This window comes from Cucurbita maxima, unplaced genomic scaffold (assembly GCF_002738345.1).
Source record: "Cucurbita maxima cultivar Rimu unplaced genomic scaffold, Cmax_1.0 Cma_Scf00033, whole genome shotgun sequence".
Classification (NCBI taxonomy): domain Eukaryota; kingdom Viridiplantae; phylum Streptophyta; class Magnoliopsida; order Cucurbitales; family Cucurbitaceae; genus Cucurbita; species Cucurbita maxima.
This window is the reverse complement of record NW_019272049.1, coordinates 2,080,749-2,099,564: the sequence shown is the minus strand read 5'-3', so window position 1 is coordinate 2,099,564 and position 18,816 is coordinate 2,080,749. Positions and strand designations below refer to the sequence as shown.

At 38.0% G+C, this 18,816-nt stretch overlaps 3 protein-coding genes across 6 annotated transcripts; 1 reads left to right on the top strand and 2 right to left on the bottom strand.

Moving 5' to 3' along the window:
* The first annotated feature begins 277 nt into the window (after positions 1–277).
* On the top strand, positions 278–5,026 carry LOC111467198 (glycerol-3-phosphate dehydrogenase [NAD(+)] GPDHC1, cytosolic). 4 transcript variants are annotated; one of them, XM_023112018.1, is made up of 7 exons: positions 279–413; positions 452–624; positions 1,054–1,690; positions 2,249–2,470; positions 3,593–3,840; positions 4,396–4,535; positions 4,691–5,026. In XM_023112018.1, exons 2-7 carry the CDS (start codon positions 517–519, stop codon positions 4,812–4,814), a joined length of 1,479 nt encoding a protein of 492 aa, XP_022967786.1. In that variant the 5' UTR covers positions 279–413; positions 452–516; the 3' UTR covers positions 4,815–5,026. The 4 variants fall into 4 exon arrangements, with proteins under 4 accessions (XP_022967785.1, XP_022967786.1, XP_022967787.1 ...); XM_023112017.1 differs by having other exon boundaries at positions 278–624; XM_023112019.1 differs by having other exon boundaries at positions 281–624; positions 834–1,690.
* Positions 5,027–5,474: 448 nt separating this feature from the next.
* On the bottom strand, positions 5,475–8,494 carry LOC111467274. The gene is made up of 3 exons (XM_023112130.1): positions 8,296–8,494; positions 7,876–8,210; positions 5,475–6,041 (listed from the first exon to the last, which is right to left on the bottom strand). The coding sequence occupies exons 1-3, from the start codon at positions 8,455–8,457 to the stop codon at positions 5,864–5,866; spliced, it is 675 nt and encodes a 224-aa protein (XP_022967898.1). The 5' UTR covers positions 8,458–8,494; the 3' UTR covers positions 5,475–5,863.
* Positions 8,495–11,740: 3,246 nt separating this feature from the next.
* LOC111467201 (zeatin O-glucosyltransferase-like) lies at positions 11,741–13,968 on the bottom strand. Its single transcript, XM_023112024.1, has 2 exons — positions 13,095–13,968; positions 11,741–12,420 (listed from the first exon to the last, which is right to left on the bottom strand). The coding sequence occupies exons 1-2, from the start codon at positions 13,939–13,941 to the stop codon at positions 11,870–11,872; spliced, it is 1,398 nt and encodes a 465-aa protein (XP_022967792.1). The 5' UTR covers positions 13,942–13,968; the 3' UTR covers positions 11,741–11,869.
* Between the last annotated feature and the right edge of the window lie 4,848 nt (positions 13,969–18,816).

Genomic DNA, 18,816 nt, shown 5'->3' with positions numbered 1-18,816 from the left:
ATCATTATATATACCATTCTATTTAATTCAATTTGACTATTTCTCTTATCTACCAGCCTCACACGATCGAATTAATCAACATTTAATAAAAAGTACGTCACGTCTTCAAGACTAGTTAGCTCGAGCTACAATATTAACTTTTTTTTTAAAACTATACCTCTTTTTGATGACAAGTTTAAATCAAGAACTTGATTATAAAATTACGAAAATGCCCTTGAACCTTAATCCATACAGGGGATCCATAATTATTACAACGCCTAGCATATGGCATTTGCTTGTTGGGGAGTTGGCCCCTCTTCAGTAAATAAATCCACCGGTGAACTTTCATCTATCCTCTTTTAATGCTCTCTTTTGTGTACACACCGGCTTACCGCCATCAATGCCTCTCTCTCCATCTTCGTCTTCTTCTTCTCAATTCCCCATTACCTTCTTCATCTCTGATAAAAACCCATTTCTTAAATCCATTTTTCACCGCTTCAATCGCCACCATTTTTCTCCTCTAATGGAGTTCTTCTCATGAACTTCCCCTTTCGAGCTTGTTTTTCAGCGTTGTCTGTGTCCGATGGGTCTGTGAGAGTTCGTACTGTTCTACGCAGTGTGGCTCTGGATCTTCGAATGTGCGAGGTGCGTCTTGCTGTTTTGAAACGATTTGCTTCGATTTCGAATTTAAACCCTACCCCCTAACTTTGTAGTTTCCGCCGTGTTGAAGATCATACCGATTTAATTGACTTTTTTCCCCCATTTCACACGTACTGGTCTTGATTTGAATATATATGATCGTTTGTTGTCTGTTTTCGTTTTTTTAATTGCGTTTTGTTGTTGGGTGTGGGTAGATGAACGAACTCCCTCGGGAAGATCAATGCTGCATTTGAATATTTCGATTCTTTTGAAGTTGGATGAAGTGTTTAGCTACAACTCTAGACCCCTCTGATTTGATTTAGACATTAGTTCCAACTACTTGATCTGTATTGCTGATATAAGCTTCTTGAAGGATTGTGTATTCAGATTATTTGTTTCTTTTGTTATCTGGGGCTGGTTTTTGTTCATTGATAGACAATGAATCTCTCACATTCAAATGGTTCAACGCATAACTTCAATGGATTTGAAGAGAAGCTTGATGAACTTAGAAGGCTTCTGGGAAAATCTGATGGTGATCCACTAAGGATCGTTGGTGTGGGAGCTGGAGCTTGGGGGAGTGTTTTTGCAGCTCTTCTTCAAGACAGCTATGGCCAATTTCGAGAGAAGGTTCAAATCCGAATATGGAGGAGAGCAGGAAGGATTCTTGATAAAGCCACAGCTGAACACCTCTTTGAAGTGATCAATTCAAGGGAAGATGTGCTAAGGAGGCTCATTCGACGATGTGCTTATCTAAAGTACGTCGAAGCGAGGCTCGGTGATCGAGTTCTCTACGCCGATGAGATTTTGAAAGATGGGTTTTGCTTGAACATGATTGACACACCACTTTGTCCTTTGAAGGTGGTGACTAACTTGCAGGAGGCTGTTTGGGATGCTGACATTGTTGTTAATGGCTTACCTTCCACTGAAACCAGAGAGGTTTTTGAAGAGATAAGTAAATATTGGAAAGAACGAATCACAGTGCCAATTATCATCTCTTTAGCAAAGGGTATAGAAGCTGCTCTTCAGCCTGTTCCTCACATAATAACTCCTACTCTGATGATCAACCGTGCAAGTAAGATATTCTTACCAAATTTGGCATTTAATCTGTTCTATTTGCATTGTTTTCTTCATTTTAAACAGATAAGAACATTTCGAGCTGAAAACGAGTTATTATCTGTCTGGATTTGAGTTCTTAGAACTGTAAACAACATTATCTCATAAAGATTGAGGAAGTTTAGACTAATAAGAACATTATCATAAAGATTGAGGAAGTTTAGACTAATAAGTATAGGAAACTTATTGGTTGGAGAGGGGAACAAATCATTCCACATAAGGTTGTGGAAACCTCTCCTCGCAAACGCGTTTTAAAGTCGTGAGGCTGATGGTGATACGTAACGGGTCAAAGCGGACAATATCTAGCAGTGGGCTCAGGCTATTACAAATGGTATCAGAGCCAGACACCGGGCGGTGTGTCAAAGAGGACGTTGTGCTCTCAAGTTGTGAGATCCCACATTGGTTGGAGAGGGAACAAAGCATTCCTCATAAGGATGTGGAAACCTCTTTCTTATAGACACGTTTTAAAACTGTGAGGCTAACATTGGTTTGTGTGTTATGAAATTTTTTTTCTTAGCTGGAGTGCCTATAGAGAACATATTGTATCTTGGTGGACCGAACATCGCCTCAGAGATTTATAACAAGGAATACGCGAATGCTCGAATTTGTGGAGCTGAGAAGTGGAGGAAGCCTCTTGCAAATTTTTTGAGACAACCTCAGTTTATTGTATGGGATAATAGTGACCTTGTGACACATGAAGTCATGGGTGGCTTGAAGAACGTCTACGCCATTGGAGCTGGTAAGTGGTAGATACTTTCTGGTTAATTTATCTTAATGATGATGGACTATGATTTTGTATATCTGAAGACAGTCTTTGATATATCACTTTGTTGTAGCAATTGCTTTTGTTCTTGTTCACGTCCATTTTAGTTCATAGCAATGTGGAGTTAATCACTGTTTTTGGTAGCACTCGTGCTCATGTGTAGCTGTTTGACTGAATCTTGCTTTGCAATTGCGAATAGTTAGATGGTGAGATTCCACGTCGGTTGTAGAGGGAAACAAAACATTTCTCGTAAGGGTGTGGAAACTTCTCCCTCGGAGACATGTTTTAAAACCGTAAGGCTGATGGTGATACGTAACGAGTTAAAGAGGACAATATCTACTCGCGGTAGGCTTAGGCTGTTACAAATGGTATCAGAGCCAGACACCGAGTGGTGTGCCAGCAAGGATGCTGGGCCCCCAAGGGGGTGAATTGTGAGATCCCACGTCGGTTGGAGAGGGGAACAAAATATTCTTCATAAGGGTGTGAAAACCTCTCCCTTGTAGACGTGTTTTAAAATTGTCATTAGGCGATACGTAACAGGTCAAAGCGAACAATATCTGCTAGGAGTGAGCTTAGACTGTTACAAATGGTATCAGAGCCTGACACTTTGCGGTGTGCCAACGAGGATACTAGTCCCCCAAGGGGGTGGATTGTAAGATCCCACATCAGTTGGAGAGGGGAACAAAGCATTCTTCATAAGGGTGTGGAAACCTTTCCCTCGTAGACGTGTTTTAAAATCGTGATTACGGCGATATGTAACGGGTCAAAGCGGACAGTATCTGCTAGCAGTGGATTTAGGCTGTTACAAATGTTATTAGAGCCAGACACCGGGCAGTGACCAGTGAAGATGTTGGGCCCCAGGGAGGTGCATTGTGAGATCCCAAATCGGTTGGAGAGGTGAACAAAACATTCTTTGTAAGGGTGGGCTTAGACGGTTATACAGTTCTTTTTCATTTCTATCATTATCATCGTACATTCACGACATTCTCTCTTTTTCGAAAATGTGATTGTCTTGGTGATCCAGATTTTGCATTGGACAATTTTGGGACTGTTTGAAGTTTTCTACCATGTTCATTGCTTTCCATTTTGAACTTTCAGGAATGGTGGCAGCCCTTACCAATGAAAGTGCTACCAGTAAATCAGTATACTTTGCACATTGCACCTCAGAGATGATCTTCATTACTTACTTACTAGCAGAAGAACCCGAGAAGCTAGCGGGGCCTTTGCTCGCTGACACTTATGTGACCTTGTTGAAAGGTCGTAACGCTTGGTACGGGCAAATGTTGGCCAAGGGCGAACTTAGTCTAGATATGGGTGATAGCATTAGTGGCAAAGGGATGATTCAGGTAAAGAAACTGCAGTTCTTTCTTGCTCCATTATGCGTTCATGTTAGAATCATTTGTATTTTCTTGTTTAAAAGCTTTACCGACAGTTTTCGAAGCACTGATTCGGAAAGAAATGCTCGTATTTCAGTACTGATCTCCAAGAAGACTGATTGTTGTGGATACACGCTTGCGTGCACACACAAACTCACTAAAATGTATACATATCTATGCTATGCACACACACGAACGCACTCAAATACATACGTATCTATGTTCACACACGCTCACTAAAATACATACGTATCTACGTACATACACGTGAACTCACTGAAATGCATACAAATCTATGTTTGCACACAAACTCACTCAAATACATACGTACCTACATACACCATGAACTCACTCAAATACATACGTATCTATGTACACACATGTGAACTCACTAAAATGCATACGTATTTATGTTCACACACGAACTCACTCAAATACATACGTAGGAACTCACTAAGATACATATGTATCTACGAACATACACATACAATATATAGTGCTAAAAAATCCTTTTCTGTATTGTAGGGAGTCTCTGCTGTTGGTGCTTTCTATGAAATTCTGAGTCAGTCAAGCCTAAATGTGTTGCATCCTGAAGACAACAAGCCTGTTGCTCCTGTGCAGCTTTGTCCCATCTTAAAGACACTCTATAAAATACTTATTAAAAGGTAATTGCCTCAACTTACTATTCTAAATTTGCATCAAATAAGTGGCCGGCAGAAATTGATATGAAATTTACTTCGAACTGAATCAAACCTAATCTAAGCCTAAACTCGAAGTTTTTCAATCACAATTTCTGTTTTCTTGTGTTTCGGGTCATTAGGGATGGATCACCTCAAGCTATACTAGAAGCCTTGCGAGACGAGACCTTGAATGATCCCCGAGACCGGATCGAGTTGGCACAAAGCCATGCTTTCTACAGGCCTTCACTTCTTGGTCAACCTTGAACTGTAGATTCCATGGCAAAACTTAAAACTAGTCTGAAAGAGAGTGAGCCCTGCATAAATGAGCTATGAACTAGTCTATAGGTTTCTTTCTTGGTCCTATAGACAATAATATGTCACATGGAGAAAGTTATATGATAATGCTGAATTTCAAATTATTTCTTGGCACTTTTCTTTTGAAAGGGAATCAATATCAAATTCTCTCATCTTTGATACCTTGTATCTTTTATGAATTCAAATCTTATTTCGGTTTTTGAACTTTTAATACTCATCTCATTTTGGTTTAGTTATATTCATCTATATGAATCGTTTCGTAAAAATTATGGGCAGCTTTTTGAATGTTCTTGGATATCCTCCATGTAGTAAGTGCTTGAAACATGTATAAAGGTTTTGAAACGGGATCCAAACTTCTAATAGATAAGAAACTTCGAAAATTATGTTTGTTTTCTCACACCTTTCTCATTTCAATTTTTTCTTCTTATTTAAGATATCAACAAGGCCATTAAAAGACGAACTCCTGTAAAATTTTGTGAAGTTTAAAAGCATGGTTATAAAAACATGAAGAAAAAAAAATATAAAAACGAGTCATCATTCGGCTAAAACAAATGTGTATCAAGAAAGATGCATAGAGCGCTAGGCAAATGCAAGCATATGCACTTTTTCATCAATTCTTTTTCTCTTATTACCATAAGAGCATAAACTTCTTTTGAAACAAAAACAACTCATTATAGGCTACAAAATTCAATAAACCTGCATTATGAGCTACATAAGATTGTTGTCATAGCTCAATGAGTTCCAATAATCATTTGAGACATCGATATAGAACCCTTGGCTCATAACTAAACGAGTACCACATGTTTGTTCTGACAAACAAATCTGTCAAGAATGTTCCAAGTGCAAGAAACAGGATTCACTTGCAGAAACACAAAATGCAAGCAGAATGAAAGAAATATCTCATTTAGCAATCAATCTAAATGATCAAAGCCTGCGCTTATAATCAGGCATTCTCTTCCCATATGAAAATCAGGTATCTATGCTACCAAGTGAAGTTGTTAAAGTTCGTTTTGTTGTCTTTTTGCGATCAAAGATTCGACATTTTGCAACCAATTCAAATACTGACCTTGCTCCTTTTTATGCAGGTGAATGAGAAGGAAGTCGGTCAGGCTTTCTTCAACACCTCTACTGATTAGGAATCCCTTGAGTGCTTTTTGTAACTCGGGATCTAACGAGCTGCCATGGATACAGAAGTTTTAAGTATCTGAGAGAAGAAAGCTAGAGAAAACAGGTAAAGCTTATGCATTAGATGAATGACAAAGCCTAGCTGAAAGATTGGAGAATGACTGACTAAATATCATGAATCATGATGCTTAGCAAAGTAGAAATCAAAATAAGCCATTCACAAACAACTTTCTCCAAATTGGTGTCCATTATGCAAGAAAGAAAACGAATGACAAAGCTACTTGTTTATGCAATGCACATATGCTCAGAATTTTTAGACAACGATTCTCCACATATTCAGATGTCATCTCACATTTCCTAGGGAGGAAAAGGATTTTTTGGATATGGCCTTAACATACCACCTTTTCAAAAATGCAAAATCCCTACTATGGAAAAAATTCATCATGATTTTCTTTTGGAATATGTGGAAAGAATGAAATCAGAGAATATTTACAGAAAAGACACAGACCCACACAAAACTTTTCGACAATGTTGTTTACCAAGCTATATCTTGGTGTAAACTGTCTTATTTCTAACCAAGCAAGGATCATACAAGAAGAAGAGGATGTGAAGATAATATAAACTCCAACGGCTATGGGGAATTACATAGAGGCTCTTGAAGACAATGAGACAAAACAAACAAGTTCTAGTAAATCGTAAAAGTTAGGAACTTGAACTTTAAAAGTGATAAGAAGACCGTTAACCAAGATATATTATTTTGGAGGAGCTCTAGTAATTTTGGAGGAGCTCTAGTAAATCGTAAAATATTTTGCTCCTAGAGAGACTATTAACCAACATGAAGAAATAGCTTGCAACTTGAACTTCAAAAGCAATAACTAACTCCTCAAAGGAAAATAAAAATGGTAACAGCAGGTTAGGAATCACGAACCTCCACAATAATATGATATTGTCCACTTTGAGCATAAGCTCTCATAGCTTTGCTTTTAATTTCCCCAAAAGGCTTCATACCAACAGAGAGGTATTCCTTATAAACCCATGATCAACCCCTTCATTAGCTGATGTGGGACTTCTCTCCCAACAATCCTCTCCTTGAACAAAGTACACCATAGAGCCTACCCTAAGACCAATGGAGCCCTCGAACAACCTCTCCTTAATCGAGGCTCGACTCCTTCTTTGGAGCCCTCGAACAAAGTATACCCTTTGTTCAACACTTTAGTCACTTTTGACTACATCTATTCGACGTTTGAGGATTTTATTGACAATGCTAAGTTAAGGGCATAACTCTAGTACCATGGACCTCCACAATAATATAATATTGTCCACTTTGAGCATAAGCTCTCATGGCTTTGCTTTTTATTTCCCCAAAAGGCCTTCTACCAATGGAGATGTATTCCATACTTATAAACCCATGATCAACCCCTTAATTAGCTGAAGTGGAACTTCTCTCCCAACAATCATCAACAGTACACACATTACTTTACTTTGGCAGTAAGATTCCATAAATTGTGCAGTGGAATCAACCTAGTGCCTTCTACAAGGAGGGTGGCGCAAAGGTTCGACGAATGTATGATGAATAGGATCCCAAATTACAAGAATTCAATAAAAACAACCAGCCCCAAGAGACAGCCTACAACTTTCACCCGACAGAGCTCTCAAAAGAAAAATGTTGAAGGAATTAAGCGAAAAGCCATCCCTATTCATCTTCTCATGTCATAACACTCTTTTCAAGATATAACCAAGAGACCAATCTCAACAGATGAAAATTCTATATCCAAGTCACAGTCCCAATTTGAAATCAGTAAACATAGAGAACTCAAGAATTTCTAGCTTCTAAAACAAGGCAATCAAAACACAAATGGTTACTAGAGTTGCCAAAAAGTAGTACCTGAACAAAGGGCCTCTGTAAACAGAAGGGCCCAAACAAGCAGATGATTGAAGATAATAGGCATTGTAGATTTTGAAAGGAGATCCACCATGACCATCCTCTGAAACCCCACAATCAAACTGCAAGAGGGAGTTAACTCCAGGCTTACTCACACAAATCTTCATCAAAATCTCCCTCGAAAAAGCCCCTTCTCGTCCAAAAATGAGAGGACCCGATAGGGCAGAAATTGCGATCTCCTCACCCGATTCCAATTTTCGCCGCAACACCACGTCTCGGGATTTGAGCGAATCATGTTCCACAGCGAAATCGCTGGAACTGCCCTTTTGTTCATGGTTCTGCGATTAAATTCAGTTCAGAAAGCAGCGATGATTTGTTTGTTTATTGAAGTGATTGAAAAGATGCGAGGAAATTGAAAAGGACCTGAAATGAAGTGGAAGAAAGCTCGTGGTTTATCTCCGATTGCAAAATCTTGAGGAGGTCGAGATCATGAAGGGCTTTACGAGCCTTGCGGAATATTTGATTAGCCCTCGGCATTCCTCTACTTGTCCCTTCTCCCAGCGGCGTCCTCTCACTCTCCAACATGCCTCAATCTCGGCCGCCACTCGATTTTGTTATAGCTCTTCATTTTCCCCTTAATTTTTTAAACATACAAAAATTAATCAATTAAAATTTTTAATTAACCAATTTTGAATTCAGGAATATAATCATTACAAACAAGTCAATATTTCATGGTTTACAAACTACAGTTGAATCAGAAGTCCATTTAACCACCGGAATTACATCTTATACATTAAGTACTACTAATTTTCTAATGAACAATTTGTTTATGATCTTATCATGACCTAAATCATTCTCAAGTAAGTGAGAAAGTGAGGTCTCATTCTTCAAATGTAAGAGCCCAAGTCTACCGTTAATAGATATTGTCCGCTTTGACTTTTTATGTATCGCAATCAACCTCACGGTTTTAAAACGCGTCTATTACGGAGAAGTTTCTCAATCCACCCTTTTTGGGGTTAAGTGTCCTTTCTCCTCTCCAACATATGTGTGATCTCACAATCCACCACATTCGGGGCCTAACGTCCTTGCTGACATTTGTTTCCCTCTCCAACCGATGTGGGATCTCACAATTCATCCTCCTTCGAGGCCTAGCGTCCTTGCTGACACACCGCCTGATGTTTGGATCTAATACCAACTGTAACGGCTCAAGCCTACTGCTAGCTGATATTGTCCTCTTTTGGCTTTCCTTCCACGTTTCTCACAATTCTCCGACTTTTGGAGCCAGTGTCCTTCCCCTCTCCAACGATGTGAGATCTCACAATCCACCCCCTTTCAGGACTCAATGTCCTAGCTGGCACTCGTTTCCCACTCCAACTGATATGGGATCTCACATCTAATTCTGATATCACACACGTAATAGAACTACTCATCTATTTACCTATATATGAGAAGGAATGAATTTCATTTTGTGAAGTTATGTTTCTAGCTTCCTAATTAGTCAAGTCTCCAACCTAGAGCTAGTTGGTTCATGACCAGGATGAAGCTTGGGTGAAACTAAGTGGAGGTCCGAACCGACTGATGTTGAAGAATCAACGGATGAGTTGTGGTTAGGGGTGAAATGTCACTTGAACCTAGAGCTAGTTGGTTCTCCCCGAAATGCGTTGAGGCGCATCAGTTGACTGGACATCTATGGGTAAAGCACTGTTTAGGTGCGGGCCGCGAGAGCGGTACCTTCCCTTACCAAACGCGTTTTAAAGCCTTGAGGGGAAGTCCAAAGAGAAAGAAAAGAGGAAAGAGAAAGATGAGACGCGTTTTAAAGCCTTGAGGGGAAGTCCAACGAGGAAGAAAAGAGGAAAGAGGAAGATGACAATGTCTGTTAGCGGTGGATCTGGGCTATTTTAATCTGGTGTCGTGAACTCACATAGGTTGCATAGGTTGACTTGGACTTCGAGAGAAAAATTTAAACTAGCTTCAAGTATAAATTAGCAATTTCAATTTAAGCTTAGATAAGTGGCTTCACTTCTGGTTTGGTTCAGATACGTGGCTTCACTACTGGTTTGGTTCAGATGAATTTGCTTGAAGTATGAATGATGCGCTCCCCATGCAGGTAAGTGGCTTCACTACTGGTTTGGTTAGATGAATTGCTTGAAGTATGAATGATGCGCTCCCCACGACCCTTGCACATATCGTACCTTGTGTTTGTTTAATGTTTGCTTATTAAGTTATGATATGTTGTAATTATGAGATATATGATGTTATGGCCTGTTATTCCATTGATGATTGTCTTATGTTATGAAATTGTGGTACCATGTTTTTCACTGTATTATAAAATGACATAAAATGATTGTGTTACGTATGAAATGAACAGAGATATATATTACATCACAAATAGTATCATGATTTTAAACTATGCGGACCTCATGCAAATTGTATATGCAGGTGCATCGAGATACTTTCTCGTTATGATCAGTACGAATACGCACACTACGATGTTACGATACGGTAATATGTGCACCATGATACTATGCACGCTCCCTTCTCTCCATGGTATATCACCATCATGAGTGTACACTAGTCGAAGGCTAGGTTCAGGAGATACATATATGAGCTTGCCTGGGTCCATCTGTAGAGAAGTACTACATCCAATTCTGTCCGGACTGAAAGTTGAGACCAAAGTATGAAACGATAGGTCCAAACATGATTGCACGTGATTACATTTCTTGACCTCAGTAGTGGGTCACTTACTGATTATTTTTTAAAATATTCAAACCACGCGCTACTCTCACTTTTAGATAAAAACAAGACACCTCTGTATATTGTGGCTTTTAGATTAGATCAAAACATTGTTCTATTCTTTTCTTGGTTTTAATAGTAAAAATATCTCAGAGCTTTAGGTTATAGATTATGTAGACTAGCCTACGATATAGCTTCGACATGCTCTTTTAGTCCCACCGCAGACACACCGTTGCCGTCAAGTATGCCTTACAAAAGATTAAAAAAAAGATAATGCTAATTGTTGTTTATGATTGATTCATGTGTACAATGCAATGTATAGTATGATTGTATGTGGAGAACAAGGCACGGGTAGAGTGTGTCCCGATTGTGGGGATCCGTGACTCGAACAAGCAAACAATGGTGGCAACCCAACAAGTCATTCGTGCTTTGTCAATCCTAGAGGTAAGGTACTTGAAGGATTTGAGGAGGTATGACCCCGTATCTTTAGCAGAACCTTAAAGGATCCAACTGTTGCGCAACTATAGCTATTGTGGATGGAGACAATCATTTTGTTGATAAACTGCCCGATATCAAAAGACATAGTGTGCTTCGATTATGTTGTAGAACGACACAAAGATATGGTAGAAAGATACTTAAGACATCTTTAGCCTTGACGGAGGAGTGATACCATGGTCACAATTTAAAAGGACATTTTGGGAGGATTATTACCTAGAGGACATCCGACTTCAAAAATTGCAAGAACTCCCCCCAACTGGCAGAGAATAAACGCTCCATCACTACCTAGAGAAGAGAGTTCATGAGACTGAAGAAGTTTGCCTCTGAACTTATCGACATAAAGATGAAGTTGGCTCAAAGGTTCATCCTAGGCCTGAATAAGAGGATTCATTGTACTACTAAGGCTATGATCCTGACCACGTCCTACCGTCCTGAGAGCAGTTAAGGCTATGAGGTAGCTACAACTTGAGAACACCGAGGGCCACCAACACTGTCAACCACAATAGGACAAAAACAGTGATATAATCAGATTAAACATGATGTTATTTGTTTTAAATGGTTAAAAAAAGTCATAGTCTGAGATTTGAAGGCTCAAAATATCATGTCGTGACAAAGATGGAGGAAAAGAAACGTTAACACTCAAAAGTATGATACGAACACGAAGATAGGGGAAAGGGAAAGGAAGGGTGGGAGATAACATTATTCGTTTTACATATATAATTTTATTTTAAATAATGCATAAACAAAAATTAAATTCGTTTAGGCGCTAACATGAACACACAACATTAATGTCTCTTGTAATATGAGAAATGAAAGAATCAAATTCCACTCGAGATACTCCGCCATTTGCAACTGATCGGCGTAGGGCGGTGGCAAGCTCGTTCGCTACCTTCCTCATCTCTTGACCTTCCCCTGATGCCATAAGCTTTCGCACTGCATTTTCTATGGTTGTTGCCATTACTATCTCGTTCCGATTAGCCCAATCCCTAATGAGGAGACCCACTCGAAGCATCTCTGTTATGAGTACAGCGTTCCTCGGTTGGTCAGAGTGCATTGGCCACGCTGCTATGGGAACCCCCATCGCTATGCTCTCCATGCAAGAGTTCCACCCGCAATGACTCACAAACCCTCCGGTCGATGGATGGCTCAAAATCTCTAATTGTGGCGCCCAATCTCGCACCACCAACCCTCTTCCTGACACCCTCCTCTCGAACCCCTCTGGCAGCTTTGATCTTCTAACTTCACCGTCAAAGACGTTTCCTTTATCAGCATCTCTCAACACCCAAATGAACTTTTGCCCACTTTTTTCCAATCCACCTGTGAAATTGAAATTGAAATATTACACTTTTTTTTTTTTGATACTTGGGTTAGGATTCCTAGGTTAAAAAAATTCGAAAGTGTCTATGAGATCCCACCGGTTGGAGAGGATAATGAAACATCATTCAGAACGGTGTGAAAACCTCTACCTAAAACACGTGTTTTAAAAACATTGAGGAAAAGCCCAAAGAGAACAATATATGCTAGCGGTGAGCTTGGTCATTACAAATGATATCAGAACCAGACATCGGACTATGTGCAGTGAGAAGGTTGAGCCTCGAAGGGGGTGGACACGAGGCGGTGTGCCAACATTGACGCTGTGCCCCAAAGGGCGGTGGATTGGACGGTCCCACATCGATTGGAGAAGAGAATGAGTGCCAACAAGAATATTGGACCCCGAACGAGGTGGATTGTGAGATCTCACTTTTGTTGGAGAGAAGAACGAAACACCCTTTATAAGGGTGTGGAAACCTCTCCCTAGAAGATGTATTTTAAAAACGTTGAGTAAAAGCCCGATCAATAACCATTACCGTGTATCTTGTAGATCATAAAATTAGATAAGGTTCATCCACACTAGTATGATATTATCCCAAAAGATTTCCTATTAATAGAGATAGCGTCCCTTACTATCTATGATAATTTCTTTAATTAGTCAATGTCGGACTTCAACATACCTGCTATTTCAGCAATTTGCTCGTCTTCCAAGGTCGTGGTAGTCCCAAAGGACACATAGACCACTGAGTCAATCTCTTGTTGGTCCAGCCACTCATAGCAGGGGTGACTGTGCCTTAGTGAACCCAATTCCACAGGATTTAATGGACCAATGGCCCAATGCCTAGTCTCATGGTTGATGCTTTGAAGAATCTCCAAGTATGGCTCTTCAATGGCCTTACAAGTGTTGTAGAGATTCCCACAATACTTTATTGGGATTCCATATTGCAATTCCACAAACTCCAAGAACTCCGGAGTGAAGCATCCATCAAGAGATGGAACATTCAAATCCTTGATAATGGAGTTTTTGTTTCCATTTATTTGTTTTGTTTCAAGATCATAAACCGCTAAGGTAAAAGCCGAGACACTATGAAAATTGTAAGACTCGACGTTTGGTATAGAATTAATATCTTCAACGGTAAATGCCATTAGAGAATCATGAATGACAATAATTCTTCTCGCGTAGGAAGAGAACGAACGTAAGAGATGTGTGAGAGGGCTACGGAGATGGACCGTCACAGTCTGAAATGAAGGGATGAGGTGGGCAGGGAACTTGGTCTCCGCCATGGGATCAGGCAAAGGAGAGGGAATAGAGGGAATGTCGAAGTCATGGAAATGGAGGTTGGTAAGTTCCGATGGATCCCAACCGTGAATGCGGGCCTTGGCTTGGCAGTTGTGGACGGTGGCGCCAACATAGTGAACAGGGATGTTGCGAGCGGAGATGAGGCGGGAGAGGTGGAGAAGCTGATTGAGATGACTCTGTGCTGGGAATGGCACCACGACGACCATGATTGGCCCATCGCAGGTCATGGTTGTGACTCGATTACTTAAAGTGTAAATGAGAAATGTTGACCGATATATTTCAAACTTGAGGTGTTGCATTATTAATATATTATAAGTGTGACATTATTATATAACTTATTAAAACATGACATGGGAATATTTTAAAAAATTTCTCGCTTAAATTAATACATTTCACATTTTTATTTGTAATTTTATTTTTAATATACTTAATTAATTAATATTTCCTTTACCAAAATTAATATAATTAATTATCTAGTTAAAATAAGTAATAATAATTTATTTAAATATATACTTGATTTAATTTTTACCAATAAAAGTTTGGTAAATAAATAAATTACTTATTTAATAAAATTATTAATTAGTTAGCTACAATAATTAATTACTAGTTGAATTATTTATAATCAATTAATTTTTATCTAACTTATTTATTAATATAGCATTATTTAAAGCATAATTAATTGATTCAAAATTAAAATTAATTAAATATTGTAATAATTAGTTTTTATTTGTTATATAATTTTTTTAATAATTTATTATTATTTTATTAATAATTATCATAATTCTATAAGGCTATAGGTATATCACACCCGTATAATTATTTTTTTATTTTATGTAATTATGTATTAATTGTTTATAATTAAAGTTATTTTATAATTTTATTAAAATTATTTTTTTTAGAATAATTATTTAGATGGATTACTAATTAAATTCAAATGGGCATGTTATTCGTTACATAAATGAAAATTATCCTAAAATGAAAATTATTTATATGAAATTTTGATATTATTTATTAACTTAAATATAGGGAATATATTATTTATGAAATATATCTTAGATATTATTTTATTTTATTCTCAATATTTAATTAATTTATATTTTTTTATTTGTAGGTATTAGTTGATAGCTTGTATCATATTTAAAGCTTATGAGTATCAATGAAAATACACACTTTCGATCCCAATTCTATTTGTCATTCTTAACAAACCCAAATCAAGTTGGTAACTGATATTAAAAAAAAATCAGTCAACCATGACCCAAAATTTTCTAGATTGAATAAAATAGATATGTTTAGACCCATGCCCTAGTCTCGACATCCGAGTCAAAAATGCGAACCGTAGCCTCGGTAGAACACGAACGCCAACCTCGCAAACTCAAAAATTTACCTCAGTAGCCTAGCTCGAGTGCACGTTTCCTTCAACCTAGTGTGCTTGGTCCAAACAACAAACTCGCACCCCATGTCTTCCAAGCCTGATTTCTCCTCTTCTTAGCTCCGAAACCAAACGTGACTTAAACGGTCTAACTCCACTTTCAAACTAAGGATAATCAGATTCGTAACGACCTATGCTTGTAACCTGTTACTCGACTCGAATCGAATGTCGACTGGTGCCCCTCTCAGTTTCGGCTTGGCTCTAGCTCTACGACTTCAGCTCGACTTCTGGTGGCTCCAACAACTTACCATTTTTTACCCTTTCGAAGTCGATTTTTGCATTTGAGATAAATACGCCCACTATTTGATAAATAAAAGTAAAGTGTTTAAGCTAAACTGGGTGGTAAATTATGACTTTTAATTAGATTAGCTCTCAAAGTATTTTAATGCCGTGTTGTGAACTCACATAGGTTGACTTGGACTTTAAGGGACAAATTTAAACTAGCTTCAAGGATAAATTAGCGACTCCAGCTTAAGCTACTCACGAAAGTGGTTCCCTACGGGTTGATAAATTGCTTGAAATATGCGACGCACGTCTCATGACCCTTGCACATATTGTACCTTGTGATTATTTAATGTTTGCTTATTAAGTTATGATATGTTGTAATTATGAGATACACGATGTTATGGGATATCATGTTTATATGTTATGCCATTGATGATTGTGTTATGTTTTGAAAGTGTGGTACCATTTTTTTTTTCACTATATTATAAAATGATATAAAATGATCATGTTACGTATAAAATGAACGAAGATATATATTGCATCATAAATACATGTCATGATTTTAAACTATGGGGATCTCATGCATATTGTATATGTCTGTGCATCAGGATACTTTCTTGTTATGATTAGTACGGACACGTACTCTATGATGTTACAATACAATATTATGCACACTCTGATGCTATGCGCACTCCCCTCCCTCCATGGTATACTGACAACATGAGTATACACTAGTCGAAGACTAGGTCGAGAAGGTATATATACGAGCTTGTTTGGAGGTTCATGTGGTCCATGTGTAGAGAAGTACTACACATTCAATTCTATCTGGACTAAAGTAGAGACCAAAGCCATGAAATGATGTTTTATGAAATGATAGGTCCCAAACATGATTATATTTCTACCTTAGTAGTGCGTTCACCTATTGAGTATTTTTTAAAATACTCAAACCGGGTACTACTCTAGCTTTTAAGTAAAGGCAAGACACCTCTACATGGATGATGAGGTTGCAGTGACAACCATGAGACTTAAGCTAGAGTAGATGCATTTCAGGGCATTATTCTATTCTTTTCTTGGTTTTATTTAAATATCCCATTATTTATTTTCCATTGTAATTGTGTTAGCAATTTTATTATGAACATATAAGTCCACGATATCGTTTTGAAAATTAAAAAAAAAAAGTTTTTCGGGTTTCGTAATTAAGACATGCGTGTAGTAAAACTCTATTTTAGTAGTAAAAACAGGATTGTTACAATAAGTATCAAAGTTTTAGGTTATAGATTTTATAGACTATCCACTTAGGCTCGAGATGCTCCTTTGATTTTATGTTTGCAATGCGATGTATTGTCTGATTGTATGCTGAGAGTCTTAGACTATGTACACGATATACATGGGTTGAGTGCTGTAGGCTTAGAATATTATGTGTTCATTATAGATCATGCCGCCTAGAAGACATGGAAGAGACATGAGATGAGGATGACCCTCAAGAGGACAAGGTAGGGTTAGATAGAATCTCGGTTGTAAGGGATTCGTGATTCGGACATGATGCAACGGGGCCAAGCTTCAAAATTAGGGTAATGACTCTATATAAGAAAAGAGCAAGAGACAAAGAGAGGGTTCGATGGTGGCTGTGAAGAAGAAAGGAACATGAGAGGAAGAAGAGGGCAAAAACTGAGAATGCAGACTCTATGGTATATTTTACACAAAGAAAGAAAGTGAGGGGCGAAAACGGAGTGGGGCCTTGTGGACTGGTTTGGTATCAAGAAAATGAGCACGAGTAAGAAGATCTCGAGCATATTTTAACTGACTAATAAAGAGACCATCAGAAGTGAGTGAAGAGTCATAATGATAGATCCAGAGACAACGGTTTTGTTCACAGCACCACCATTGCTAGGAATGGAGGGTCGACAACAGAACAGTAGGCGGAGTCGGTGGAGAAGTAGCCGACACCATAGCAGGTGGTGAAGTACCAATGGACAGAGAGGGATGTTAGATAAAAGCTTGTAGTTTTCTTTATTTAGTTTTTAAACGTATTTACTCAAATTAGTTAGTTGAATATTTTCATTTGATCATTTGATATACACGCTTCAATGGATTACCTTGTTTTTTTTAGCAAAATCAAATCCTAAAGCTTTCGTTCTCTTCCTATTTATGTTATTTTTTTGAGTTTTTTTTTTCTTCCAACAAATTTTCTTCAGCTATTTCTCCTCCGTCAAACGATTTCCTCTCACAACGATTTTCTCAGTCAAAAGATATCAAGGAAGTCACGTCCCTCGGAGAAAAGGACGAAGATGGTGTTAAAGCCGGAAGAGTCGCTACAGTAATTTTCTCATATTACGAAGACGGTGTTAAAGACGGCTTTTGTTGCTCATATTACGAGGTAGATTCAATCGAAACCGAATGAAAATTTGAGAAAAAATGAGTTATTTTTATTATTATTATTTTAAATTTTAAATTTTAATGTTAAAAGCTATTGGAAACGGAAAGCATATATATACCCATTACACCGTACTTTAAAAATGTAATTTTCTCATCTAGTTTGGTGTAAATGAGACATGAAAGTTTCTCATGTTCTCATGTTCTTTGTTTCATCTTGATCGAGTGTGTGTGTTGTTATGTGATTCTAACAACCGGTATCAGAGCTAAGCGAAATTCGCCACGACCTGTGAAGATGGAAAGTTCAAAGATTGCAATTGAGAAGTTCGATGGATCCGATTTCGATTTCTGGAAGATGAAAATAAAGATTATTTGTATCAGAACGATCTTCACCAACCCCTATTGGAGTGAAGCCATATACCATGACCACGGAGCAATGGAAGCTCAAGGATTGACAGGCCTTAGGGTTGATTCGGTTGACGCTATCCAAAAACTTGGCATTCAACATAATCAAGGAGAAGACAATGTCAGATCTATTGAAGGTGTTGTACAATATCTATGAAAAATCGTCGACTATGAATAAGGTGTATCTATAAGTGGATATGTTGCTGATCATGTAAACGAATTCTATATGATTGTAAGTCAATTGAGTTAGGTGAAAATTAATTTTGAATATGAAATTAAAGCACTGATTTTGATGTCATCTTTATCTGACTCGTGAGATACTGTTAATGTCGTGATTAGCAGTTCTCGAGGATCTGAGAAGTTGAAATTCGATGAAGTTCGAGATTTAGTTCTCAACGAAAGTATTCGCAAATGAGAAATTGGAGATTCATCTGGTGGTGCTCTCAGTGTTGACCAAAGGGGAAGAAATAAATCGAAGGGTCCAAACAAATAACCGTAAAAAAAATTCAAACAGACCAGACATAATGTGTTAGAATTGTAGAAAAAAAGGTTGTTTTCGAACAGATTGTACAAGACCAAAGAGGAAGTAGAATCACAAATCAGAAGAGGATAATGATTCTATAAATTCAGCAAAAGACATTGAGAATGCTCTAATCCTCAGTGTGGACAG